The 23,854-nt window shown below is 31.3% G+C and overlaps 1 protein-coding gene and 1 long non-coding RNA gene across 2 annotated transcripts; both read right to left on the reverse strand.

The window, feature by feature from the left end:
• Window positions 1–1,901: 1,901 nt before the first annotated feature.
• On the reverse strand, window positions 1,902–18,770 carry LOC145330727 (uncharacterized). The gene is made up of 10 exons (XM_080175393.1): window positions 18,631–18,770; window positions 17,973–18,063; window positions 17,829–17,871; window positions 17,017–17,082; window positions 16,166–16,211; window positions 10,695–10,769; window positions 7,538–7,642; window positions 3,909–3,998; window positions 2,425–2,525; window positions 1,902–2,041 (listed from the first exon to the last, which is right to left on the reverse strand). The coding sequence occupies exons 2-10, from the start codon at window positions 18,018–18,020 to the stop codon at window positions 1,902–1,904; spliced, it is 714 nt and encodes a 237-aa protein (XP_080031519.1). The 5' UTR covers window positions 18,021–18,063; window positions 18,631–18,770.
• Window positions 18,771–19,519: 749 nt separating this feature from the next.
• LOC145329975 (uncharacterized) lies at window positions 19,520–21,272 on the reverse strand. The gene is made up of 4 exons (XR_013883196.1): window positions 21,195–21,272; window positions 20,457–20,521; window positions 19,900–19,990; window positions 19,520–19,563 (listed from the first exon to the last, which is right to left on the reverse strand). It is a non-coding gene; the product is annotated as an uncharacterized LOC145329975 (long non-coding RNA).
• Window positions 21,273–23,854: the final 2,582 nt, after the last annotated feature.

The following is a 23,854-nucleotide window of genomic DNA, read 5'->3' on the forward strand; positions in this document are numbered from 1 at the left end:
CTAATCATTCACAATTAGGACTTCCAGAAAAAGGTCATCTTATCAAATGGTTGGTTGTCTACAACAGGTTGAGGATGTTAGAGCCTTGGGACCTACTATAAAGTTAAGGCTGAACGTTGTTATTAACCTCTCTGTCTCAAAATGTAAACCTATAATAAAAAGTAGTCTGTAGTTTTTTTTCATCTGTAGCTAAATATCTTGGAAAATGATGATGTACTTTTCAGGGAAGCTTTAAAAATGTCTCATGGCGGTTTAGGCTTTTTCAGACCTCTCTGCCCTTTCATGGAGACTATGGGTGAAGCAACAAATGTAATTAAAAGTAATATATGTTGACACCCCTGGTAATCTCCCTAGTTCCATAATACTCTTGCTTTTAGTTAGCAAAACTTTATTACAAATAGGGTGTCAAGTGTATATTTTAATGAGGAATTATCTTATATCCTTATGTTACCAGCGACCCTGGTTTAACACGTAGCGTATCCGCTTGTCCCCTAGTAGGTATTTGACTTTTATATATGATATATTCTTTTATTCCTTTTTTGAATTACTTTAAGTCCCATATACTTCTAAAACTTTCTTTGCTCTTTTTATACCAATTAAGTTAAAGTTCATAAAAATCACCTGCAAGCTAAAAAGTAAAGTTGGCCTAAATTTTCTCCTTTTTCTATTGAAATTGTAATATTAACTTATATTTAAACCCTGCTGAGTTCCGCTACTATTTAATATTCCTAACTTTCTAAAACTTTCATTTCATAAATCTAAAACTGTTGGTTTATTAATTTTAAATTGTTATAGAATTTGTGTTTGGTTGTATATTTATTTAATTAAATCAAAAGTTATTTTAAACAAATATAAGAAGACATATAAGCATTTTAATTACTTTTGGATGATGTCATCCTTGTTTATTTACAAAAAAGACAAGTATCTATGAAAAGTATATATGTCAAACATCAAATTTTGATCATTCTCACTAGAACTTTTGTTATGTTAAATATTTATCATATATTATTTTTTTAATTAAAAATCTTCGTAATCTTTATCTTCAAAATGTTCATCAATTTTAACTTTGTAGATTTGTTTCCTGTATTTTAATTATTTTAGTCAAATAGTTTAATTTATTTACTACTATCAAAGTTACTCTATAGTCAACTTTTTCCTCCTTTTGGAAGCAGCTTATAGTGCCAAATAAAAAAGACGCCCTACAATATAAATGATCATTGATAGGCCAGTATACAATGTAATTGACCAATGGTAGATTGTATACTGGCCTATCATTGGTAATTTATAACGTAATTAACGTAATACAATACAAATGACCAATGATAGGCCAGTATACAATGTAATTGGTCATTTGTATTGTATTACGTTATTTTTTATTATGCATTATAAGCTGCTTCGTCCTTCCGCCTGTTCGTTACAAAATTAAGGAATTTTTGGTAAAGATTCCGTATACCAATCCTCATCCAGTATATAATTTACTTGGTCCGTCGGTATATCCGTCATGCTATAGATTAAAATCTATAAAGAACATACTTTAAGGTTTTAGTGATTTAGAAAATATTATTCTTAAATTAACACCACAGAGCAACTGCTCTTAAAATCACTTTATGGATGAGGTCATCCTTGTTCATTATTTAAGCTGTACCAGTAAGGTTCAAGTTTAAATTTTCTTCAATTGATCAATACCTAAATTCATATAAAATGCAAGGACAATTTTCCTTATAAATAGTAATAGCATACAACAATTTAAAGAATAGCAGAGTCAAAGACAGTAAGCATAGATAATTTTTTTGGTTTATTAGAATTTGCGTAATGTATAGATAAAGATTTTTGACAGGTAATGAAATGCGCCAGTACGCAAATAAGATATATTTAATAATGTTTACTTTCATAGTGTTGTGTTAAAGACAAGCCTTAATTATATAGTATTTGAGCGAGCTGCTATATAGATGACTAGAAATAATTGATTTCCTTGAGTTAAAAGCCACATGGTGCATAAGAGATAGACAGCTGAGAAAACAAATTATTGCCAATCCAAGTCCTAAAAATAATATTAAGAAATACAACTTTAGAAAAAAAGTTTTTCAGATAATACCCTAGGAATCTCGTTGCATCGATGACAATTAAACAATAAAAACCATTTAAATCACACCACAAATATAAAAAAGCTTTAATTCTATAAAAACCATAGCATCTAAAGGGATAATAAAATGGCCGATAAATTGATGTACAATTACATCCACAATTTCCCTCCATCTATAGATTACAATTAGTGGTTGAAACTTTTGGACTCTCAACTTAATGAACCAACCAAATTTTATAATAATCCCTAAAATTGTTGGGCCAACGAATAACAAACGTTATGATAAAACTTTGGGGACTAGTGTAATAAACTGGCCAATGTCCCCTTCGCTCTGATAAAACCTGCGAATGCTGGTACAGTGACGGTCAGTATTGGGGACTTGTCCATAAATTCTGGAGATTTGGGGGCCAGGTAGCTACGGTCTGATAACCAACGATAAAACCTAAACAAGTTATTTTTTATAAAAGCAACATGATGTTTTTGCTTTAGATATAAACGCTAGATTAATATATATTCCTTTACCGTAAAAATTCTTATAAATCCAGGGAATGTAAATAACTATATTGGGGGTCAAAACCTCCATCCTCCAATGAAAAAACGGCGTTAAAAAATACACCTTCTTCCTTCCCTCGAGGGCCCATATGGGTCTCTAGGGGGTTAGTCGCTAGTAGAAAACATTGCCTTACATTTTAAACCATAAGAATGACTTTTGGTGACTAATAATGACCAAAATAATTTTTTTTTAATGTTTGCATAAAATTCAATGATTTTTTTGAAGGGTTGTAGTAACTTTGTTGTTATTGGGAGGGTGAATTTATACTTCCTAAAATTTCATTATTGAGAAAATGAGGTGAATTTTAAGCACCTTGACTTTCGTAAAGCCTGCTTTACATTTAAAACAGCGTTATTGATTTGAAAGTTTCATGTTAAAACAATTATAAGTTTTCATGATAAAACAATCATAAGTTTTTGAATATACCTAAAGTTTTAAATCAATTCTAAAATATGATTTTATATATTTAAATAGTTATGGCTATTTAAGAATAACATCTATTTCTATGTAAGAGGTTAACTCAAAACAAAATATGAATTTTACATTATTTATTCCGTTAATACAAATAGTTTTGGGCATGTTTGATATATGTAAAGAATATTTATTTATAAATGTTCACCATAGTTGCTTTATCAATAGCTATTGGATAGTGCTGGAGAAAATAGCTTAAAACCACCCTTGGATATACACAAAATTTACCAGTTTAATACAACCAATGCGGACTATCCATTTCTGATATCTATAGCTTAAATTTAGACAAACATGAAAGACAACACCCATAAAAGCAAATATCTGAAATGGTAGGACAAACGTACAATAGAGTGTCAGAACTAAATAAACAGGATATATATGTAGTAAATGAAGAAAGTCTAAATAAAATTGAAAGTAAATTTGTTGCAAAACTGTAGATACAGGATAAAGTTTAAGGACATACTTACACTTTTAGGAATTGATTATAGAGAAGCCTCGCTTATAACATTGTACTCTGTTGTCCTAGGATTCACTATTCCAAAAATCAGATCAATAGGATAAATATATTTTGTCAAAATAAAAAAAAATTAGTATGTTTTAAATGGATGTACGGGCTTTCTGGTAACGATTATAGAGTCGCTACGCTTTCTAAATCGTTCCTAACTGATGAAGGAATAATCATGCAAAGTTTGAAATCAATAGGACAATTCTAGCACGTCTAAATTAACAAAAATACATAACCTTTTTGCACGAATCGAACCTAATCATAGTAAAAGCTTACTACTTTAAATTATAGTTAACCTTAGTGGAACAACATTTCCTGGTATAACCTGCAGATTGGAGGGAAATAACTTCCATCTACCAAAGTTCACATACCCATATTCAGTAAACCTTAAAATAATTAACTTTCTTGTATTCCTTCGAAACCGGTTTATATCCGTTGGATTAGAACCGGTTTTCATCAATAAGAAAAAATTATGTCAATTTAACTTCTAACTAGTGGCTACGCTTCTAGCATCTAGTGGACCTAAATTTAAAAGGGTAAGGGAAGGGATAGAAACAATAGCTTAAAACCATCCCAAGACTTGAACCTGAAAATAAAGTAGCCTAACATGATCACAGGACCAATGTGAAGCTTACGTAAATTGAGAAGTCAATTGCTTCAGTAGTTATTGAGATCTTAAACTTCAGAAAAAATACCCTAACTACTTTTTATAATACTAGCGGCAACGCTCCTAGCATGTAGTGGACAGTATTTAAAAAGGTAAGAAAGGGTAGACAAATATCCTGTGACCTTTGTGAAGTTTTCTTAAAATGAAGAAACCATTCGGTTCAGTAGATATTGAGATTTTAAGCTTCAGACAAAAATATCCTTACTACTTTTTATTACAGTCCATGTAATTTACATTTATCCATTGCTTCAATTTCGTGCCATTTTGGTTTAATTTTTGTTAAAATAGGTAACAAAACAAAAATGTACAGTCAATTTTCGTAAGTGACACAGCCTGACAAATAGACCATAATTATTAGTAGCTGCTCTTCTAGAATCTCCCTGGGAGAGAGGGGACAATGAGCTGTTAATTACACTAGTCCCCAAAGGGTTATAATAACGTTTTCTTATATGTTGGATAAACAACTTTGGGGGTTTTAGTGAATTTTGATTGGTTGATTAATTAAGTTGAGTGTTGAAACGCTTTAATCACTAATTCTAATCTACAGAAGGGTTATTTGTGTATCATCATTGGGGATGTTCATCGGCCAGTGTCTTATCCCTTTAGTTCCCTGAGAATCTCCCCAATTTTTCTTGCTAAAAGATAAGAATTAGCTAGATAAATAACTTTCTAAAAGTTAGATATATTATTTCCCCATTTTAAACCTCTAAATACTTCATAGTTGACAAAAAGTTGGACCAGATACACGCAGAAAAGGATAGTTTCATAGTAATTAAAATTAATTTTTAAAAGCGAAGCTTTTCTATAATTAGGGTCGGTCCGTCCGTCCGTACGTCCGTACGTCCGTAACGGATAGCTTTTTCCGTTAATTTAGGCATGTTAGAATTGTCCTATCGATTTCAAATTTTGCATGGTGATTCCTTTAGTAATTAGGTACGATTTAGAAAGCGTAGCAACTCTATAATCATTACCAAAATGTCCGTACGTCCATTTTAAACATGTTGATTTTTTTACTTTTTTAACAACAAATTTTTATGTGATTTAATCATCGGATTGATCTGATTTTTGGTATATTGATTCCTGGGACAACAAAGTATAATGTATTAAGCGAAGCAACTCTATAATTAAGTCCTAAAAATGTAAGTATGTCCATAAAAATTTTCCTGCATCAAGCAGTTTTTCAACAAATTTACTTACAAGTTTGCTTTGACTCTTATAAATTTATATTATGATAATTAAGTTCTAACACTATACAAGTGTTAATGTCCGTTTGTCCTACCGTTTCAGTGCTTCGCTTTTATGGATGTTGTCATCCTTGTTCCCATTCAAATAAAAGAAACAGATTGATCAGGGGACAGCAAATGTCTAGCTAAGGTAAGAATAGTTATTTCTCGCATCGTACTATAAACGGCTTTCCGCGGATATAGAATGTACAATTACGAGATTAAAACTGGTTTTAATCTTATGATTTTACATGTTTATATTCGTAGAAAGCTGGATATAATACGATGCTAGACATAGTTTTTTCGTATGGATGAAAACCGGTTCCTATCCACCGGATTCGAATGAATACGAGAATAGTTATTTCTCGCATCGTATTATAAACGGCTTTCCGCGGATATAGAAAGTACAATTATGAGATTAAAACTAGTTTTTTTAGCCCCGAGGTGCCGGAGGCACCGGCTAAAAAAACTGGTTTTAATCTTATTATTGTACATTTCTATATTCGTAGAAAGCTGGATATAAAACGATGCTAGACGTAGTTTTTTTCGTATGGATGAGAACCGGTTCCTATCCACCGGATTCGAATGAATACGAGAAAATATTATTCTGTATTTAATCTTTGTTTTTTAGTGTTTCAAGACCTAATTTTATTCGGAGACTGTTTTATTGTCCACTTACCCATCTCTGTAACCGTGATACAAATTGCTAAGTAAATTATCTCAACTTATTCCAACTTTTTTTGGTGGCGAAGCCACTCTTTTAATCTATTTTTAAAGAAATATAAAAGTTTTAGAAGTAAACCTTACAGATTTTTTTTACAAAAAGAGAGTTTGATCTCAAAGTTCAGTAAAATATCAAGCACAATGCTTCCCAGATGCTTAAGAAATGATCTAGGACAAATTTTAAAATACCTTATGATATCAAATTCCTCCTTTAAAGATTTTTTAAGCCACTTCTTAGGCCAAGTGCTATACTATCTCTTTAGTGGCAATTTTTTATTCTATGAAACCTAACCTTACATAACCTTAAACATATGAAAATATACGTACTTACTAACGACAAGAATACCTGAAATAAATTTTTCTAGCTACGTTTTAATGTATACTTTTGTCCTGTTTTTTCTGCCCCTCTTCACAAATTTAGCGTTGAAAATTAGGACGCAATGACTTGGTACTAAGGTTATGTACGTACATAGTATGTTACAGGAAATGTATTATTTCTCTTAAGGGGCAGTTTTGTCGTATTTTCACATTAGTTGTTAAAGGTCATTTTAGGTGATTGCCTCGCAGGGTTAGTCAATTGGCCCCGCAGGGTTAGAGCCGCCCACAATGGCTAGAAAGAGATATAGGGATAGCCTCCAGTCGTGCAAATGATTTAAGCTATATAGAGCATCATCTGCGTTAGGTTTAAAAAATTATACACACTAAACTTTCACTAAAGGTGTCAAATATCTATTTGATAAAAAATAGTTATAATAATTTCCATTTCAAAATCAACATCTATATAAATAGAGTTTCTTTGTGTTTACTTAAATACAATATATAGTTTTTTTTGTTGTCATGATCTTTTACCTGTCTAAAAAACTAAAAATAATGTTGCTTTTTATTGCAATGCAGTGCATCGAATTATAACATAACACGAATAAGAATTTAAAATTGCATATTGAATATTTGAATAAAATTGTAAAAAATTGCATCATTTTTGCACTTTTTATCTATTTTGGACATTTTGACACATTTAGATAAATTGGATAATCTTCAATTTACTTCAAATTGTCATGTTTTACCAACAGCTGTTTAAAAAGTTATATAAGAACAGCAGTGCAGGTATATAACAAAATTAAGCTGGAATTCGAATACATATAGAATGACAGAAAAATTTATTAATTGCATCGAATCATTTCGCGAATATAAAAATATACAATTATACATACAAACATCTACATACTTTCAGATCATGGAAAGAAATAATCATAATTGCGCCGCAGTGGCTAGAAATATAATAGTTTTCTTTTCATGATCCGATATTTCTTACCAAATTTTGCTGGCATGATACAGATTGTCCTTGTGGGGATCCAACAGAATATGGGCAGATATTATCACACTCTCAGCTGTCTTGTCCATCCAGGTTATTACTGTTCTATATAGATAGATAGATAGATAAATAGATAGTTAGATAGATAACTAGATAAATAGAATATGTGCAGATATTATCACACTCTCAGCTGTCTTGTCCATCCAGGTTATTACTGTTCTATATAGATAGATAGATAACTAGATAGATAGATAGATAGATAGATAGATAGATAGATAGATAGATAGATAGATAGATAGATAGATAGATAGATAGATAGATAGATAGATAGATAGATAGATAGATAGATAGATAGATAGATAGATAGATAGATAGATAGATAGATAGATAGATAGATAGATAGATAGATAGATAGATAGATAGATAGATAGATAGATAGATAGATAGATAGATAGATAGATAGATAGATAGATAGATAGATAGATAGATAGATAGATAGATAGATAGATAGATAGATAGATAGATAGATAGATAGATAGATAGATAGATAGATAGATAGATAGATAGATAGATAGATAGATAGATAGATAGATAGATAGATAGATAGATAGATAGATAGATAGACGAAGAAAGTCCCTAAAAAATCAGCATGTTACGTCATAAAAACGATGGATTTTTTTGGCGTTTTCTTTTCCACTCTTTCTCTCCTTGTCCCTCATTTTTATGACGTCATTGAGGGTCTTTCTTCGTCTTCGTCACAGAATGGTTTTTGGCTATTTTATTTTTAAATTTATGTTCTGGTGTTTTTTAAAGATTAATCCTTTTTAAGGTCTTTGGATGGCTAATTTTCGTCTTCCTCCATCCCCATGGGTTACAGATCCCCTAAATGCTATGGGCACAGATGCTACAGAATAGATATTACAAGGAACCATCAACTTAGCCTTTAATGGATTAAAGTCTAACCACTCCTTTCAAGTTTACCTAACTGAAACCCTGAATCCATCATTAAATCCATATTTGTTAATTTTGCCCCCTTCATCTTTTGCCCCGACTCTAATTTTGGTTTTCCCCCTTCCTTGTTCTGGGTTCAGCTCTTCATCAGAATTCCAGACAATTTTTTAGTTCACAAAATAATGTAAAATATAAAAATAGCTAAAAAATATCTTTATTGTACGGTTTTTTAAGCAAAGTTATTCTACAATCCTAGAGTAAGCTAATAAAGTTACTTTAGAAACTTTCCATATTCATTTTTAAAGAATTTTTATTTAGTTTTTTACTATTCTTAAATTGTAATCCAAAAAAATTTTCTATAATTGTAAAAAAAATGTGCTTGAAAACTTTTACATTCTTTGTGGGGACATCTTACTTTGTGGTAGAGAAAGGTTTTGATTAAATAATTACACACTTATAAATGTATCTTTCTATAAATACATCAATCTATTCATCTTTTCGAAAATAACTTTATATATGAAACATCAATTTATGGATATATTATTACTTGGATGTTTATGTTATATAATAAAGCGAAATTTGAAGCGGGCTAAAATGATGATACCCCCTATTCAAACTGATCAATAAATGCGTTTCATGTTAAAAATATAAATTGACGACAATTTTTTCCCTTGTCTTAATATCCAAGTATATCTAATATTCATTGATCTATCCAAGTACAATTTTGTTTTTACAATTATCTGTTTATCTATCTATGCATAAATGTTTTATATATTTTTTTGAAATTTCCTTTTTATGATTTTATATATTTTATTAACTTCATTGTCTTATTTAATCTATTTCTCAATCTTCAATTTATTCTTCTATTCATCTACACATCTATTTATCTAACCATCTTTAGAAAAGGTTTTGATTAAATAATTAAATATTTCTCTTTAATCTGCTAAAATTAACAAATTTTCATTTCATTTTGAAACAAATGTTTTAGTGTAGTCTGTTATTTTGCAAATAGACCATCAATACTTCCCCTTCTCTCCAATTAATAATATTTTAGCAAAGCTTTTCTATAATTAGGGTAGGTCCGTCCGTAACTGTTAGCTCTTTTCGTTACTTTAGGCGTATTAGAATTATGCTATCGATTTCAAACTTTGTATGGTGATCCCTACAACACTTGGGTACAATTTAGTAAGCGTAGCAACTTTATAATCGTACCTGAAAGTATGTACGTCCATTTAAAACATGTAGATTTTGACAACATTCTTTTGTCTGATATGATTATCCTATTCATTTGATTTTTGGAATAATGATTATTAGGACAACAATATAAAGTAGGTATTATAAGCGAGACAACTCTATAATCAAATCCTAAAAATGAAAGTATGTCCTTTTACTGAATACTATGTTTACTCATATTTGCAATGAATTTATGTAAAGTTGCGCTTAGACTTATTAACGTTATGCTTATTAAGTTCTACTCTACAAGAATTATTGTCGGTTTGTCCTACCTTAGTTATAGAGTAGCTGCAATACTAAAACCAAAAAAAAGGTTAAGGTAATTTACACTAGCTAAATTGTAAAATCTTCAAGATTGTATTAATTTAATTCTTCTTTCCGACCATGAACATTTTAAAAATTCAGCACAATGTCAAACTTTTATATAATGAACAAGGACATTTAGGTTCATCAGAAGCGGAGCTTTCCTCCATAAGAGACATTCTTTTTAGAGAAGCATTTTTAAGATCTGTATGATCTAGTGCAGTTCGTGATAAAATGTTTCTGGTATCCATTATCCACAAATTCTAGGAACTTTAAAGGCTGTTAACGGCCAAAGGCGGAACGTATAGATTATTCTCACACAAAATTTTAACCGACAAAAGTAAGCTTACAAAAAATCTTAAATAGTCATTTCTCAGTTGCACAATTATCTCGCCGAGCATATAAATGCGCAACAAAGTCTTCTTTTACGCGCCTTTTCTTCAGTGGAGCTTCCCCTGTGCACCATTTGATCTTGACAATATTTATAGGACTTCTAATGCAACACGTTTTGAGGGCATGGCATGTTCGTTCAGCCGTTAGCGGCCTTTAAAGTTAATAGATTTTTTTTGAGACAATCGATAATTCTTTAATTAGGGCCTTTTTCTTTCCCTTTCAAAATTTAAAAAACAAGAACAAAAACTGAAAATGTTGCAAAGGAAACGTAGCTGACCTGTAGTAATGTTCTCCAAAAATACTCTGGAACTTGGGCTCAATAAGATGAAGCATGACATCAGTGTAATTCAACCTAAATAGAATTAACAGATATTTTTCTATAAAGTAAAAGCGAACACAGTAATAGTGTCTGACTGATTATGACGTAACAAGAAAAATTAGCCAATGAGAGGCCACCATAAATTTTACCATTGGTCAATAACGGCCTCTCATTGGCTAATTTTTTTTGTTACGTCATAATCAGTCAGACACTATTACTGTGTTCAGTAAAAGCGTGCCCAGTGATTCACGAAGGGGTTGTAAAAAACGTAAAGGCAGGCCTTTCCAATTTAAATATTGAAGGGGGGGGGGGGGGAGGTCTCAACACTCCCTACCGCACGTCATCGTTAAAAGTAACACAACAGGATGTTGTTAGTCTGTAGCTATGTAAAGTACAATATGATTAGATATATAAGCGACTAGAATAATTTCACAGTTCACAGTGTTGGTTTTAGTCTATTGTAAACTATAGAGGAATAAACATTGATTCAATATATCAATGAGGGGAAAAGTCTTGAATGTAAAAGTAAGAAGTTACGAGAAAACGATAAGTAAGCATTTAAAAAAAGAATTTAAGAAGTTTAGTGATTATTTATGCCAAATCATCACGCAACCTATTTTTAAAAATAAAGTAAAATTCAAATTAAACACTTAATTCTAGGAATAAAGTATAACCAACAAGCGAAATAAATCTAAAGTAATATTTAAAGGGCAGATGGAGAGGTCGTCAATTCTGCTTTGTGTTGCCCACCAACAACAGCTGAAAAATACGTATAGGTTTCGTGTTTTTTTCCGATTTAATTTTGTTATTGGTATAAGCTGACCTAATTCCAATCACCATAAAAAAATTTGTATACAAAGTTTCGACTAATTTATTATTCTATTAAAACAAACAATAAAAATAAATGGAAAAGAAGGAAATAATAAAATTAAGTAAAGGTATATCAAGATTAAGCTAAAAGATTCATATCTTTATATGTTGTTTCCTTTTACAAATTAAGTAATAAAACAAGGATGACAACATACATAAACAGCGAAGCATAATAAATAACGAAATTGAAAATTTTACAACGCAATGTAAGAGCAGATGTTTAGTTGTCCTAACAAAGCAAAGAGAGAGAGAGAATGCATTTATAAAAACGCAAGAAAATCACGAAACCTTTAAAAAATAAGGTTATGTCTATTGACTGACCGACAAACAAACAAAACAATGCACATTGGGGCAAATCAACCAAAAAGGGGATTTAATTATTTAGTACCCTTAAAATTCATCTCACAAAAATTTCATTTTATACTTTTTTGTAGGTAATTTAACAACAAACAAATTCGCTTTAATGTTTTTTTCTACCTTTTGAAAGGAACATGGAGATAAAGGTCATTTTATGAAGGTAGATAGAAAATTACCAGATTAACCCATCCCGAAAATGGCCTCCCCTTACCCTATCCATCTATCTATCCATCAATCTCTCCATCTATCTATCCATATATCTATCCATCTGTCTATCCATCTGTCTATCCATCTATCTATCCATCTATCTATCCATCTATCTATCCATCTATCTATCCATCTATATATCCATCTATCTATCCATCTATCTATCCATCTATCTATCCATCTATCTATCCATCTATCTATCCATCTATCTATCCATCTATCTATCCATCTATCTATCCATCTATCTATCCATCTATCTATCCATCTATCTATCCATCTATCTATCCATCTATCTATCCATCTATCTATCCATCTATCTATCCATCTATCTATCCATCTATCTATCCATCTATCTATCCATCTATCTATCCATCTATCTATCCATCTATCTATCCATCTATCTATCCATCTATCTATCCATCTATCTATCCATCTATCTATCCATCTATCTATCCATCTATCTATCCATCTATCATTCCATCTATCTATCCATCTATCTATCCATCTATCTATCCATCTCTCTATCCATCTCTCTATCCATCTATATATCGATCCATCTATCTATCCATCAACTATTCATCTCTTTATCCATCAACTATCAATTTATCCATCCATCACTCTATCCCTCTATCTATCCATCCATCTATCCATCTGTCTATCCATTTACTTATCCATCTATCTATCCATTTACTTATCCATCTATCTATCCATATATCTATTTATCTACCTATCCATCTATCTATCCATCAACTATCTTGAATTTCGTGTTTAAAATGTCTAATTAGGGGATTTGGTTATCAGAGCAATATGATAATTTTTTAGTAGCGCAGCTACCCTATCACTAGCTTTTTGGGCCCTTTAAAGTGTAACTAGGTTAATTGTAGTCCGATTTTAGTGTTCAAAGTGTCAAATTTGGGGTCATGGAATTCATTTCAGTAGGAGGGGAGGGGATGGTGTAAATGGGGGTGGATGGGGATCCTTATTTTAGCAAGCTACAAGTTTCACTTTATTTTTATGTTTAATAAATCCATTATAAATGTGGGCATGATTAACATAAATTTTTATTAACTATATTTATAATGATATTATGATTCTTGTTTACTGTTTATATGTATACTAGCGGCTTCGCCCCTAGCCTCTAGGGGATTTGCCCCAAGACGTAATTAAACAAGGATGACAACATCCATGAAAGAAGCGAATCTCTGAAATGGAAGGACAAATGAACATTAACACTTGTGAAGTGTCAGAACTGAATATTAATGCATGTCTATACAAAATTGTAATTAAAACTGATTAAATACATGTTACTATTTAAGGACATACTGAGGTTTTTAGGACTTGATTATTGAGATGCTTTGCTTATAACAATAGACGTTATTGAAATAGGAATCAGTATTAAAAAAAATCAGATGAATAGGATATTTTTAACATTCAAAACCATTATTTATTGTCAAAAAAGTAAAAATCAGCTTGTTATAAATGGATGTACGGACTTTCTGGTAACGATTATAGAGTTGCTGTGCTTTCTAAGTCGTACCTAACTGTTGTAGAAATCAGCATGAAAAGTTTGAGATCAATAGGACAATTCTAGCCTGTTTAAGTTAAGTAAAAGAGCTAACTGTACCAGACGTACGGACGGACCGACCCTAATTATAGAAATATGAAAAAATTGAGAGGATTTTTATTTTTGAAAAAGATCTTTAAACAACCACAGGACCAGTAGATATATTCCCTGAAGAGTAGAATTCAATCAGTTTAGTGGTTAGCGAGATCTTAAGGGATGGGCGGACAGACAAACAGACATCAAGCTACTTTGTATTATATATTAACACCTAGGGATCTAAGGAACAAAACAATAATCGATTAATATGTACATCCCCAATATTGATACATATTTAATAAATTATATTACAAAATTATTTGTCTGTAGATGACAATTAGTGGTTGAAAAGTTTTGACACTCATCTTAATGAATCAACCAATAAAAAATCAATTAAATTTCCTGAAGTTCTTATGCTAACGAATATAAAAATGTTATTATAAAACTTTGAAGTTTGGGGACTAGTGTAATTAACAGTCCCCTCCCTTTCTAAATAAAACTGCTGACTTTAAACATGAATACCCTGTAACTACATAATTTAAAAACAAAGCATTACCAATAGACAGACAGATAGACTACTTGCTAATTCCAATTTAGAATGATTATAAGAACCTCACATTATTTGGGGACATTGGGCTGTTTATAACACTAGTCCCCAAAGTTTTACAGTTGTGTGTTCAAACGTTTTAACTACTAACTTTAATCTACACAAGGGGTAATTTTGTGTATTATCATTGGGTATGTACAACAATTTATTGACCTTTGTCTTATCCCTTTAGATCCCTGATATTTGTAATATTCTATAGAAACGATTATTTAGTTACATTAAAACATCAAACATAAAAAGGTTTAGATTTAGCCCCCCCCCCCTCTCCTCACCATCATTTAGTGCAATAGAACTTGAAAATATTTATTATTAACTTTAATTCTAAGTCAGAATAAATATTTCCCAATATGTCTATGTTTTTGTGTCTTTTATTTATTTGAATTATATCTTAAGTTTTGACTTTAAAAGCGCATTTAAACGCCTTTTCTTACAAGCTTTTCGTACACCCACGTTCAGAAAACGCGCTAAAAACCCCTACAGGGGCGCGGGGGGGTAAATGAGACCATTACAGGCGATTAAAATATGTCTTTGGGTAATCAAATATCGTATTTTTAGCCGGTGGCAACCAGTGAAAACATGTTTCCTCTTACTGTCTTCTTAAATGTTGATTAAAAAACAAACAAATAAAAACTAAAATCTTGACTTCAACTAGAATTATTTAGGACTAATTTTTTAAATTTGTGTTTTTTTCTTTTATACTGTCAAAATATATGTAATGCATGACTCATCAGAAGTTATTTTGTCTAATTACGTTAATTCTAAGAGATTTTATAATACTTTTAAAATTGTTGGTGAAACACAAAAAGTATGCCTTTTTCTGTAAGAAAATTTTTGCATTTCTTGACTTCCATGCATTAGAATGCTTACTTAAAAAGCGTATTTTTACGATTCCTCTGAAATCTGATGTACATTGGGTATGATAATACTCATAGAATGTTTAAAACTTGATTTGGGGGTGGTGAATTGTTGCCCCTTGTTGCCCCTATGTGCAATATATAGCATAAATGCGCATTAGCTAAAGTAATTTTAACTGAAAATTTCAGTTGTCTATCTTTAAATTCTATGTTGTATTATACTATATTGTAACACATTTTTTGTTGAAAATCAATAGTATAATATTTCTTCATTTTTAAAAGCGCTGTAATTCTAATATCGTAAATGTTTGTTTATCCATTTGGACTTTTTCTGATTCGCTTTTATGGGTGTTGCCACATCCTTGTTTTCAATAAGGAAATGACATATGAAAATTCAATAATAATTCAAAATTATGCTTTGGATTTAATTGACACCTAAAGGGTCACTAATGCGTCACACCTATTTACTGCGGGAGGATATTCAACAATTGATGAAAGGTAACTTCAGGCTCACAATGTGTACAGTATATTTTTTTTACAAATATTTAAATAATGCTTTTGTACTTAATGTACAAAAAATATTTTTATCCCTAATACTAATTAAATTTTTAAGTATTACTTGATATTGACCGTTGTACTTTTAAACGTACGTTATGAGACTACTATGTATCAGTCACTCTACAATTTTATTTAATTAGAAACATGTAGGTTTGTTATATCCTAAAATATAAAGTAATAACAAAATGTCTAAAGCTAAAGATCTCGGAAAATGCAGGTTTAGGTAAGTTTTATTAATATCTCTGGGTGGTTTTAATCCAATTTTAATGTTCAATGTTCATCGTATTATAAATAGCTTTCTGCGAATAAAAAATGTAAATTATAAGATTAAAACCATTTTTTTTGCCCCGAGATGTCGTTTTGTAGATAAAGATACCTGTAATCACTTTTCTCGTCTCTCATGCTGTATGGCCAGGGTTCTCCTTAATAATGAAATTCTAGATACTTCGCCCCTAAAATCTTGGGGAGGGTGGAGAATACAGAAAAATTGTATAAATTAACCACAATACATTTACGAATCTTCCCTGAAAGTACTACTAATACAGACCAACAATTTCCGAGATCTTATGCTTTAGACAAACAAATTCGTACCATTTTATACTATACTAGCGGCTCCCACCTAGCATCTAGGGGCTTTGGATAAAGTTACACCAGGTTTAGTTTAATTTATTTTCTATTAACTGGGAGGTTTGGTGATTTAAAGATAATTTTCTTTTTCTTTATGGGGGTCGGGTGGATATCATTTCCATCTTGGCTATAAATAGCTCATAAAGAGATTATCCTACTCCCCTGCAAAATTGAACAAAAATCAAAGCAAAGCTTTCCTAAAAATTAAAGATACATTATTGGTTTTTCAGATTCTCCTGGGTATACAGACAAACATCCAGCTACTTTTTAAGTATATGTTTTTTATATTTTGCTAATTCAAACCAACCCACTGACCAACATGTGATACATATAAATTTGCAACTAATGCTTTACTGTATAATAAACTAGCGGATTCAACCCTAGCCTCCAGTTATCCGATCACACTTATTTTTTTTTCTAACAAAATTTTAGGGGGTTTTGGGTGTCCGTCCCACCCCCGAAGAAGATAGCTTAAAACCACCACATGACCAGTAGGTATATTCCCTGAAGAGTAGAGACAAATGGTTCAGTGGTTACTGAGATCTCAACCTTCATACGGACGGACGGACAGACATCAAGCTACATGTATTATAGATATACCTAAAAGTTGAACAATAAGTTGAACCACTGAATATTTTTCAACTGGTTTCACTGCAACAAATTGACCTAAAAATTAGTTTTAAAAATGCATTATTGGCATTTTTTGATACTAGTAAAAGATCCACAAAACTCACCTCCCCTCCTGCTTATTTGAAAATAAATGAAATTAAGGAAGGGTTGCGGGATGGATATTTCGCACAAGTTAACTTTAGTACACGATGAATAGCCCAGCAGCAAAAGAACTATTTGTAGAGGTGAGGAAGGAAGCATGCATAATCTATAATACAAAGTAGAACGATGTCTGTGTGTCTGTCTGTTTGTCTGTTTGTTTGTTTGTAGCGAAGGATCTCGCTAACCGCTGAACCGATCGGGTTCTCCTTTACAGGGAAGCTTCTCATAGGTCCCGGGAAGGTTTATAACTATTTTCTTGGGGAGGGGGGGGGGCCACCCCCAACCTCCCAAAAAATGAAAAATCCCCCCCCCCCCAAAAAAAAGAAATTTTTCTTTCTAAAACTAAAAATAAAACAGTGGGGTCGACTACCCCCCCCCCCCCCCCTCCCAAAGAATTTTTTTTTTACAAACTTTTCTTTTAAATCTAAAATAAGAAAAATTGGTTTGATCAAACCTCTTGGGGCAAAGCCCCTAGAGGCTAGGATGTTGAATGGTGTTCTACACCCCCCTAAACAATATATAACAGGAAGAACTAACATTTTTTTTTCATGCCCAGAAGGTTTCAAAACCCCGTGCACCTACAAGTCAAATATTTTGCATAACTGACAGTCTAACAGACCATCAATTAAGACTAAACTTACCTCTATGGATAGAACTAGAAAATTCTTCTTTATCCAACAAGTCCTAAAATGGGGGGAAGGGTTCATTATTCAGCCATCTATGATTTTCACATAATTAGAGTACATGGTAATCTGCTTTATGATCCAAGTAATAATTTATCTAACCTGAAGTTGATCTTGAACATGTAGAGCTTTATCATTATCTGCCACCATAATGTGTCCATAAACAAGAGGGAACAGTGTTCCACGAAATTTTCTTTAAAAACAATTTATAATTAAAATATTGTTAAAATTTTAAAGCAGTAAATATTGCCTTAAAAAATGACGTCATACAATACAAATTATGATAGGCCAGTACATACTTTACCATGTCCAATATAAATGTATACTGGCCTATCATTGGTCATTTGTGTTGTTTGACGTCCTTTTTTGGCACTATTTCAAAATTTCATTTACAATAACAATTTTATGGCAGTTTCCCTAACAACTTAATTAAGATTAAACAATCCTTAATTTATATTTATTTTTAAAATGAGGGGAAGGGGGTTTTGTGCTTACCAGGCACTTTGAGGGAAAGCACCAATTTTGTAGCCCAGCAAAAATGAATCATTGGCAAAAAGAATAAAGACTCCATAACTCTTTGGCAGACTTATGAAGGACATACCATACTTTTAGAGAAGCTACAAATATCTAAAATTTTAAATAAAAACAATCTTAATTAAAACCTCTAAAATGGCAAGTTTAAGTTAAGTTAAGTACGACGACGGGAAACTTTAATGTAAAAAAATATCTCAGAAACGGCCAAATTAAGCTGTATATTTACCTTGTTTGATGGAAATGCAAACTTTTGATAGAAGTGGTGTTTAAATTTGAAACAACTCGTTGTAACTCATTTTCAACTTTACATGTCAATGTTTTATTTGTTTTCAGAGAAAGAAAGAAAAATAACGTTGCTTCTCTAGATTTATTAAAATACGTCTCAAGCGTTTAGGAGAATTTAGAAAACCAGATGTTCTGTTAGATAATATTCCATTTTCTATCGGCATCTACTGTACAACTCGTTATGTTCTTCGTTCTGTCGGATTGTGAAAAATTTGATTTACTTGAATACTATCTTGGTTAGACAGCCAAATTTTTTGTGTGATTATATTTCTGATCCATAGATATCTACTCTATAACTCACTTTGTTCTTCGAATTGTCAGTAATCTTCTGGAGGGATTTCTATATGGGAAATATTTTAGCTTAGGTTTCATCAAAGATAGAAATTGCTAAAATTAAAGGTGAGAATTCTGCTGATATTTACTACAAGATTTTCTTGATAACTCTATTGGTCTGAGAATCTTCTCTATAACTCTTTTTTCCGATTATTTATCATATTCGCTATGATGGATGTTGTCATCCTTGTAGTATTCTAGATGAAAGTACAAAATATTGTAAAAATATTTAATAAAACGTTTCCTAAATTCTTTATAGTATTGTTCTGTTAATAAATTAGTTTTAAAAACAATTTTAGGTTATTAATGAACATTAATAAATTTTTGCTTTTATTATTATTGATTAGGTTCTTATGCTCTATCCTTCCATAGAGACCTTCCTTTCCATGAAGATATCTTTGCCTTACCAAGTTTATCCCTTCCAAAAAAATTGGTAATTATAAAGGAATCTAAATAATAATAAAAAGAAATGTAAAAAGTTAAAACTTGTTCATAAATAATTATTTAAAATTAATTCCTCGTTTTTTAAATCCATCAGTTCCTAAAATTATTTGATAAATTTAAAAGACATAAAGACAATTTTAGCGTGTTGAAATATAACTTTTTGAGCGGCTAGGCCCCTAGAGGCTTCGACCTCCCTAGCCTTCAATGTTAGATTTTAAAATAAAAAGTAAGATAGACATTTTTTGGGAGGGAAGGGAGGTATTTTTTTCTATGTGTCTTTTCTTGAGTTGTTGGGAGTACCTTCCCTCAAAAAATTTCCAGGACCTAGGTTCAGTGGTTAGCGATATCCTTTGTTACAAGCAGACAGACATCCTGTTAATTTCATACAAGGATAAAATAATTAAAAATGTTATTGTACTAACAAAAATAAAACCTCAGTGATATTGATGGTTTGAACCACCAATTTAAAAGTAATCATCGGCTCAGTAGACCATAATGGCTCTTGTTCTTTTTCCAAAAGTCCCCTAGCAGAAAAAAATTTATCTTTCAAATAGCTAAGCTTTTCTATATTTAGGGTCTGTCCGTACGTCTGTCAGTAACAGATAGATTTTCCTATCGATTTCATGCTTTGCATGATGTTTCCTGTAACAGTTGGGTACTATTAAGAAAACGTAGACAATTTATAATCCAGAAAGTTTGTACGTCCATTAAAACATGTTGATTTTTTATTTTTTCCAACCATTTTTAAATGAATAATTTCTAGGCCAACGGCAACATATATGGTATAATATTGTAAGTAATGCATCTTTATAATGATGTCCTAAAAATGTAAGTATGTCCTTAACCAGTATCATGTATTTAAGCAATTTGATAAAAATTTTAAGTAGAGGGTCGACTTCCCTCTAATGCCCCCCCCCACACTTTTTCATGCCTCTAGAAGAAAGATTACAAACTAATCATAAATTTGCAGGGTATGTCAGAAAAACTTACTCTATTTCCAGATATTCCGAGAGTTGCTCCCCTTCTGAGTATAAACTTGACCAGGGCTCGTAATTCTTAAATATAAAGGATGTGCAAAAAATGGACCATTTTCTTAAAATACAAATTGCGCGGCTTGTGTTAATGATAGACAAATACAATACATACCGTTAGAGAAGCTTAGAGTTTTCTAAGTTTTGGCAATATGAATACCATCTTTGTTGCTGTTTGTACATTGGATGGTTGGAAAATGAAATTATTTAACCATTAACACAAGCCGCGCAATCAGTGTTTTAAAAGGGGTGTATTTTTTACACAACCTTTATAATAGCAAGGATGACAACAATAAATAAATGCATCCTTACTTTTTGGTTATCCTTCTATAAAAGTAACAGGGTGTCTCTGTGTCTGTCTGTGTGTGTGTTTTTAGCAAAGTATCTCGCTAACCGCTGGACCGATATGGTTACCCATGTTATAGGTACAAGGACTACAGGGAAGGTTTAAAACTATTTTGGATGAGGGCAATATCGCTTCTGTCAATCTAGGTATGTATGTAAGATCTCTGTAACGCCTGAACCAATCGTTCTCTAGTTTTCATAGAGGTTTTATGCTATTTGCAAATGACATTCAATCTTAGAGTTAAGGCTACAAGAAGTATTTCTCCCTTCCATTAAAAAACAGATTTTTAAAGTTCATACAAGTAAATATAGACAATCACTCATTCATTGACTTTAGAATATATAAAATTACCTTATTGTATGCCACATAGTTTGATGCATCTGCTAAATGAGATAAAAAGCAAGAAAGTAGCAAAATTATCATTTTTCTAAAATAAGAATTCTTTTTTAAAAAGGCAAAACTTTTTAACATTTCAGGGCTGTCCATCAGCTAATCCGTATGTTCGAAATATTAAGCACAATAAAGCAACCAGGCAACTCTAAATCAAATATTTATGAAAAGGTGAGTTATGTGCAAGGACTTTCAAGTTATTTAAAAAGGTAAACATCCATTTACCCCATCTGAGTTTTAGTTGCTGCTATTTTAACATAATTTTTGTCATGGAGGGAGGGGACAATTGGATGGACTGCAAATTGAACCGACCCTTAAAGATTCATAAACTCTCATTGGTTGACTCAAAAACTTTTCCTAAATCTTAATTGGTTGGTTAAAACTAAAAGCGCCAACCTTTTAACCCATAATTTAAATTATTTATAGTTTATCTCTAATACCTAATTATTTTTTTTATTAAAAATTAAGACATTTGATTACTTAAATTTTTTTCCAAGAATACAAACTAAAAACCTTATGTTGATAATTACATAAAGTAACTAATATAAGGTGAATAAAATATGCAGTAACTATGAACTAATATGATAAGTTAGGACATTTCAGAAGTATTGATTTAAGAAAGTTTATTTAATTTAGATTCTAACTTATGTCAAATTTCAAGTGTTTTTAAAAAGTTTTTCATTTAAAAGTTTTAAAATAATCATATATTTTTTTTTGTACAAAGAAACACTTTAAAATGTAACTGATTTTAGCTGACCTAAATTAGCTGCTACAAGCTACTTGACCATGCAAACGGATTACCCAAATTAACTTTCTACATAATGGACAATATATCAATATAACACACTACTTACTTATTTATACAATAGATCTATAGTATAGATGTATATACAGATAACTACCTCCCTCCCTTGTTCAATGATCTTTTTCGTCTGCTACCAAATTGTTTTCTGCTACTTAGCTGTGTTAATATAATCGATACCATTAACTTTCAATGACCCAATTGAGAGTTGGCACAAGGACACTGTGATGGGGAGATACAGTTATTTAATTCTTTCCCCCACTAGTGTTTTACTCTAATATTTATACAGCATAAAATATGCAAATATACCCCTTAACAAATAGTGTCGTTATTATGTCAATATATATTAGTCCGGGTTCATATCGGAATTAGACAAAGCGGGGATATGCAACAGATAAAATTAACCTTAAAACATTTCTGACCAAAAAAGAATTTTAAAAAATTGAGTTTTAGAACACGACCACTTAAAAATATAATTCGTTACTTATTAGTATGCAAAGACGACATTCAAAATTTTTTTTTGAATCAGAACTATGCCTTCATGGTGCTCCCTGGAAAGGCCTTGAGGAGCTGAATCAGGAACTTTTGTCCGTTTCAAAATATCTCGTTCCTAGCCTTAGAAATCACTAAAAAAAACACAATTTTTTAGGGTTTGAGAATTGTCCAATTTGTAGAGGTTTTTTAGATTTTCTCAGGCTAGGAACGAGATTTTTTGAAACGGACAAAAGTTCCTGACTCAGCTCCTCAAGGCCTTTCCAGCGAGCACCATGAAGCCATAGTTCTGATTCAATAAATTTTTGACTCCCATTTACAAATAGCTTTACAATTGAATGTCTGGTCGTCAGCGGTTTTAAGACTTAGGATAAATTTTAAATCATCCAGAGGTGTATTATATCTATATAAATTGAGTGCAGATCCCCGCTTTGGCCTCAGAAAAAAAATGTCCAAAATCGACCCAGCCTTATATATATGCAGTTACAATATCATTAGGATGTCGATTCTAAGTCAGCCATGACCACTTTCTATCAAAACCATTTGAGCAACGTAAATACTGTTTTTCTTTATATCCCGCGACTTAGCACACAAATAGAGATAAGTTAGATACCTACTCTCTAAATCAGTCAATAGGATATCAATGGAGGTACAGTCATTCGTTGAAACATTTTACAGATTTAGATATGTTATAGGGGATATTTTTTATTTCGTTTGCATTGTGAGTCAGCTATAAATTGTCGCATTTATTAGGATAAAGCTAAATTAAAGTAAATTATTTCATGTAAAAATTTCTTCCCTCGTATAATATGAACCCTATGACAAAACATATGTTAGGTTAGTTATGAATAGTTGAATTTCTAAGGACATATGAGGTCAGATGAACCATCTAGATACTATACTAGATTACACTACACCTTATTTTGTGCAGTAAGAATATTAAGACATAATTGTAAATTGTGTGTGTGTTGATAATATCATGGTTACGTGACAAAGGTTATTTCAAATAATATAACATATACACAATTTTAATTATTAATTAGGTTCCATATCAAATCAATTTAACGATAGAAAATTAAGTGCTTTCCCTCAAAGTGCTTAGCAAGCACACAACTCCAAACAAATTTTTAAAAATAAAAATAGTAGGGGGGAAGGGTGGAAGGAAGTAGTTTTTTAATGGACAAAAATATCTTTTAAAGTTTTCCTATTACATATTAAGTTGATTTTTGTTATTTTTTAGCTTTCTGGGGTTTCTAATGTTCAAAATATTTATAGAACGGGCTCCGTGTTGCTAAAACATGTATCCTTGTTCATAAATTTAAATTTG

The sequence above is a fragment of the Acartia tonsa genome, chromosome 10, assembly GCF_053477335.1.
Source record: "Acartia tonsa isolate MP-2025a chromosome 10, ASM5347733v1, whole genome shotgun sequence".
NCBI classification, from domain to species: Eukaryota; Metazoa; Arthropoda; class Copepoda; order Calanoida; family Acartiidae; genus Acartia; species Acartia tonsa.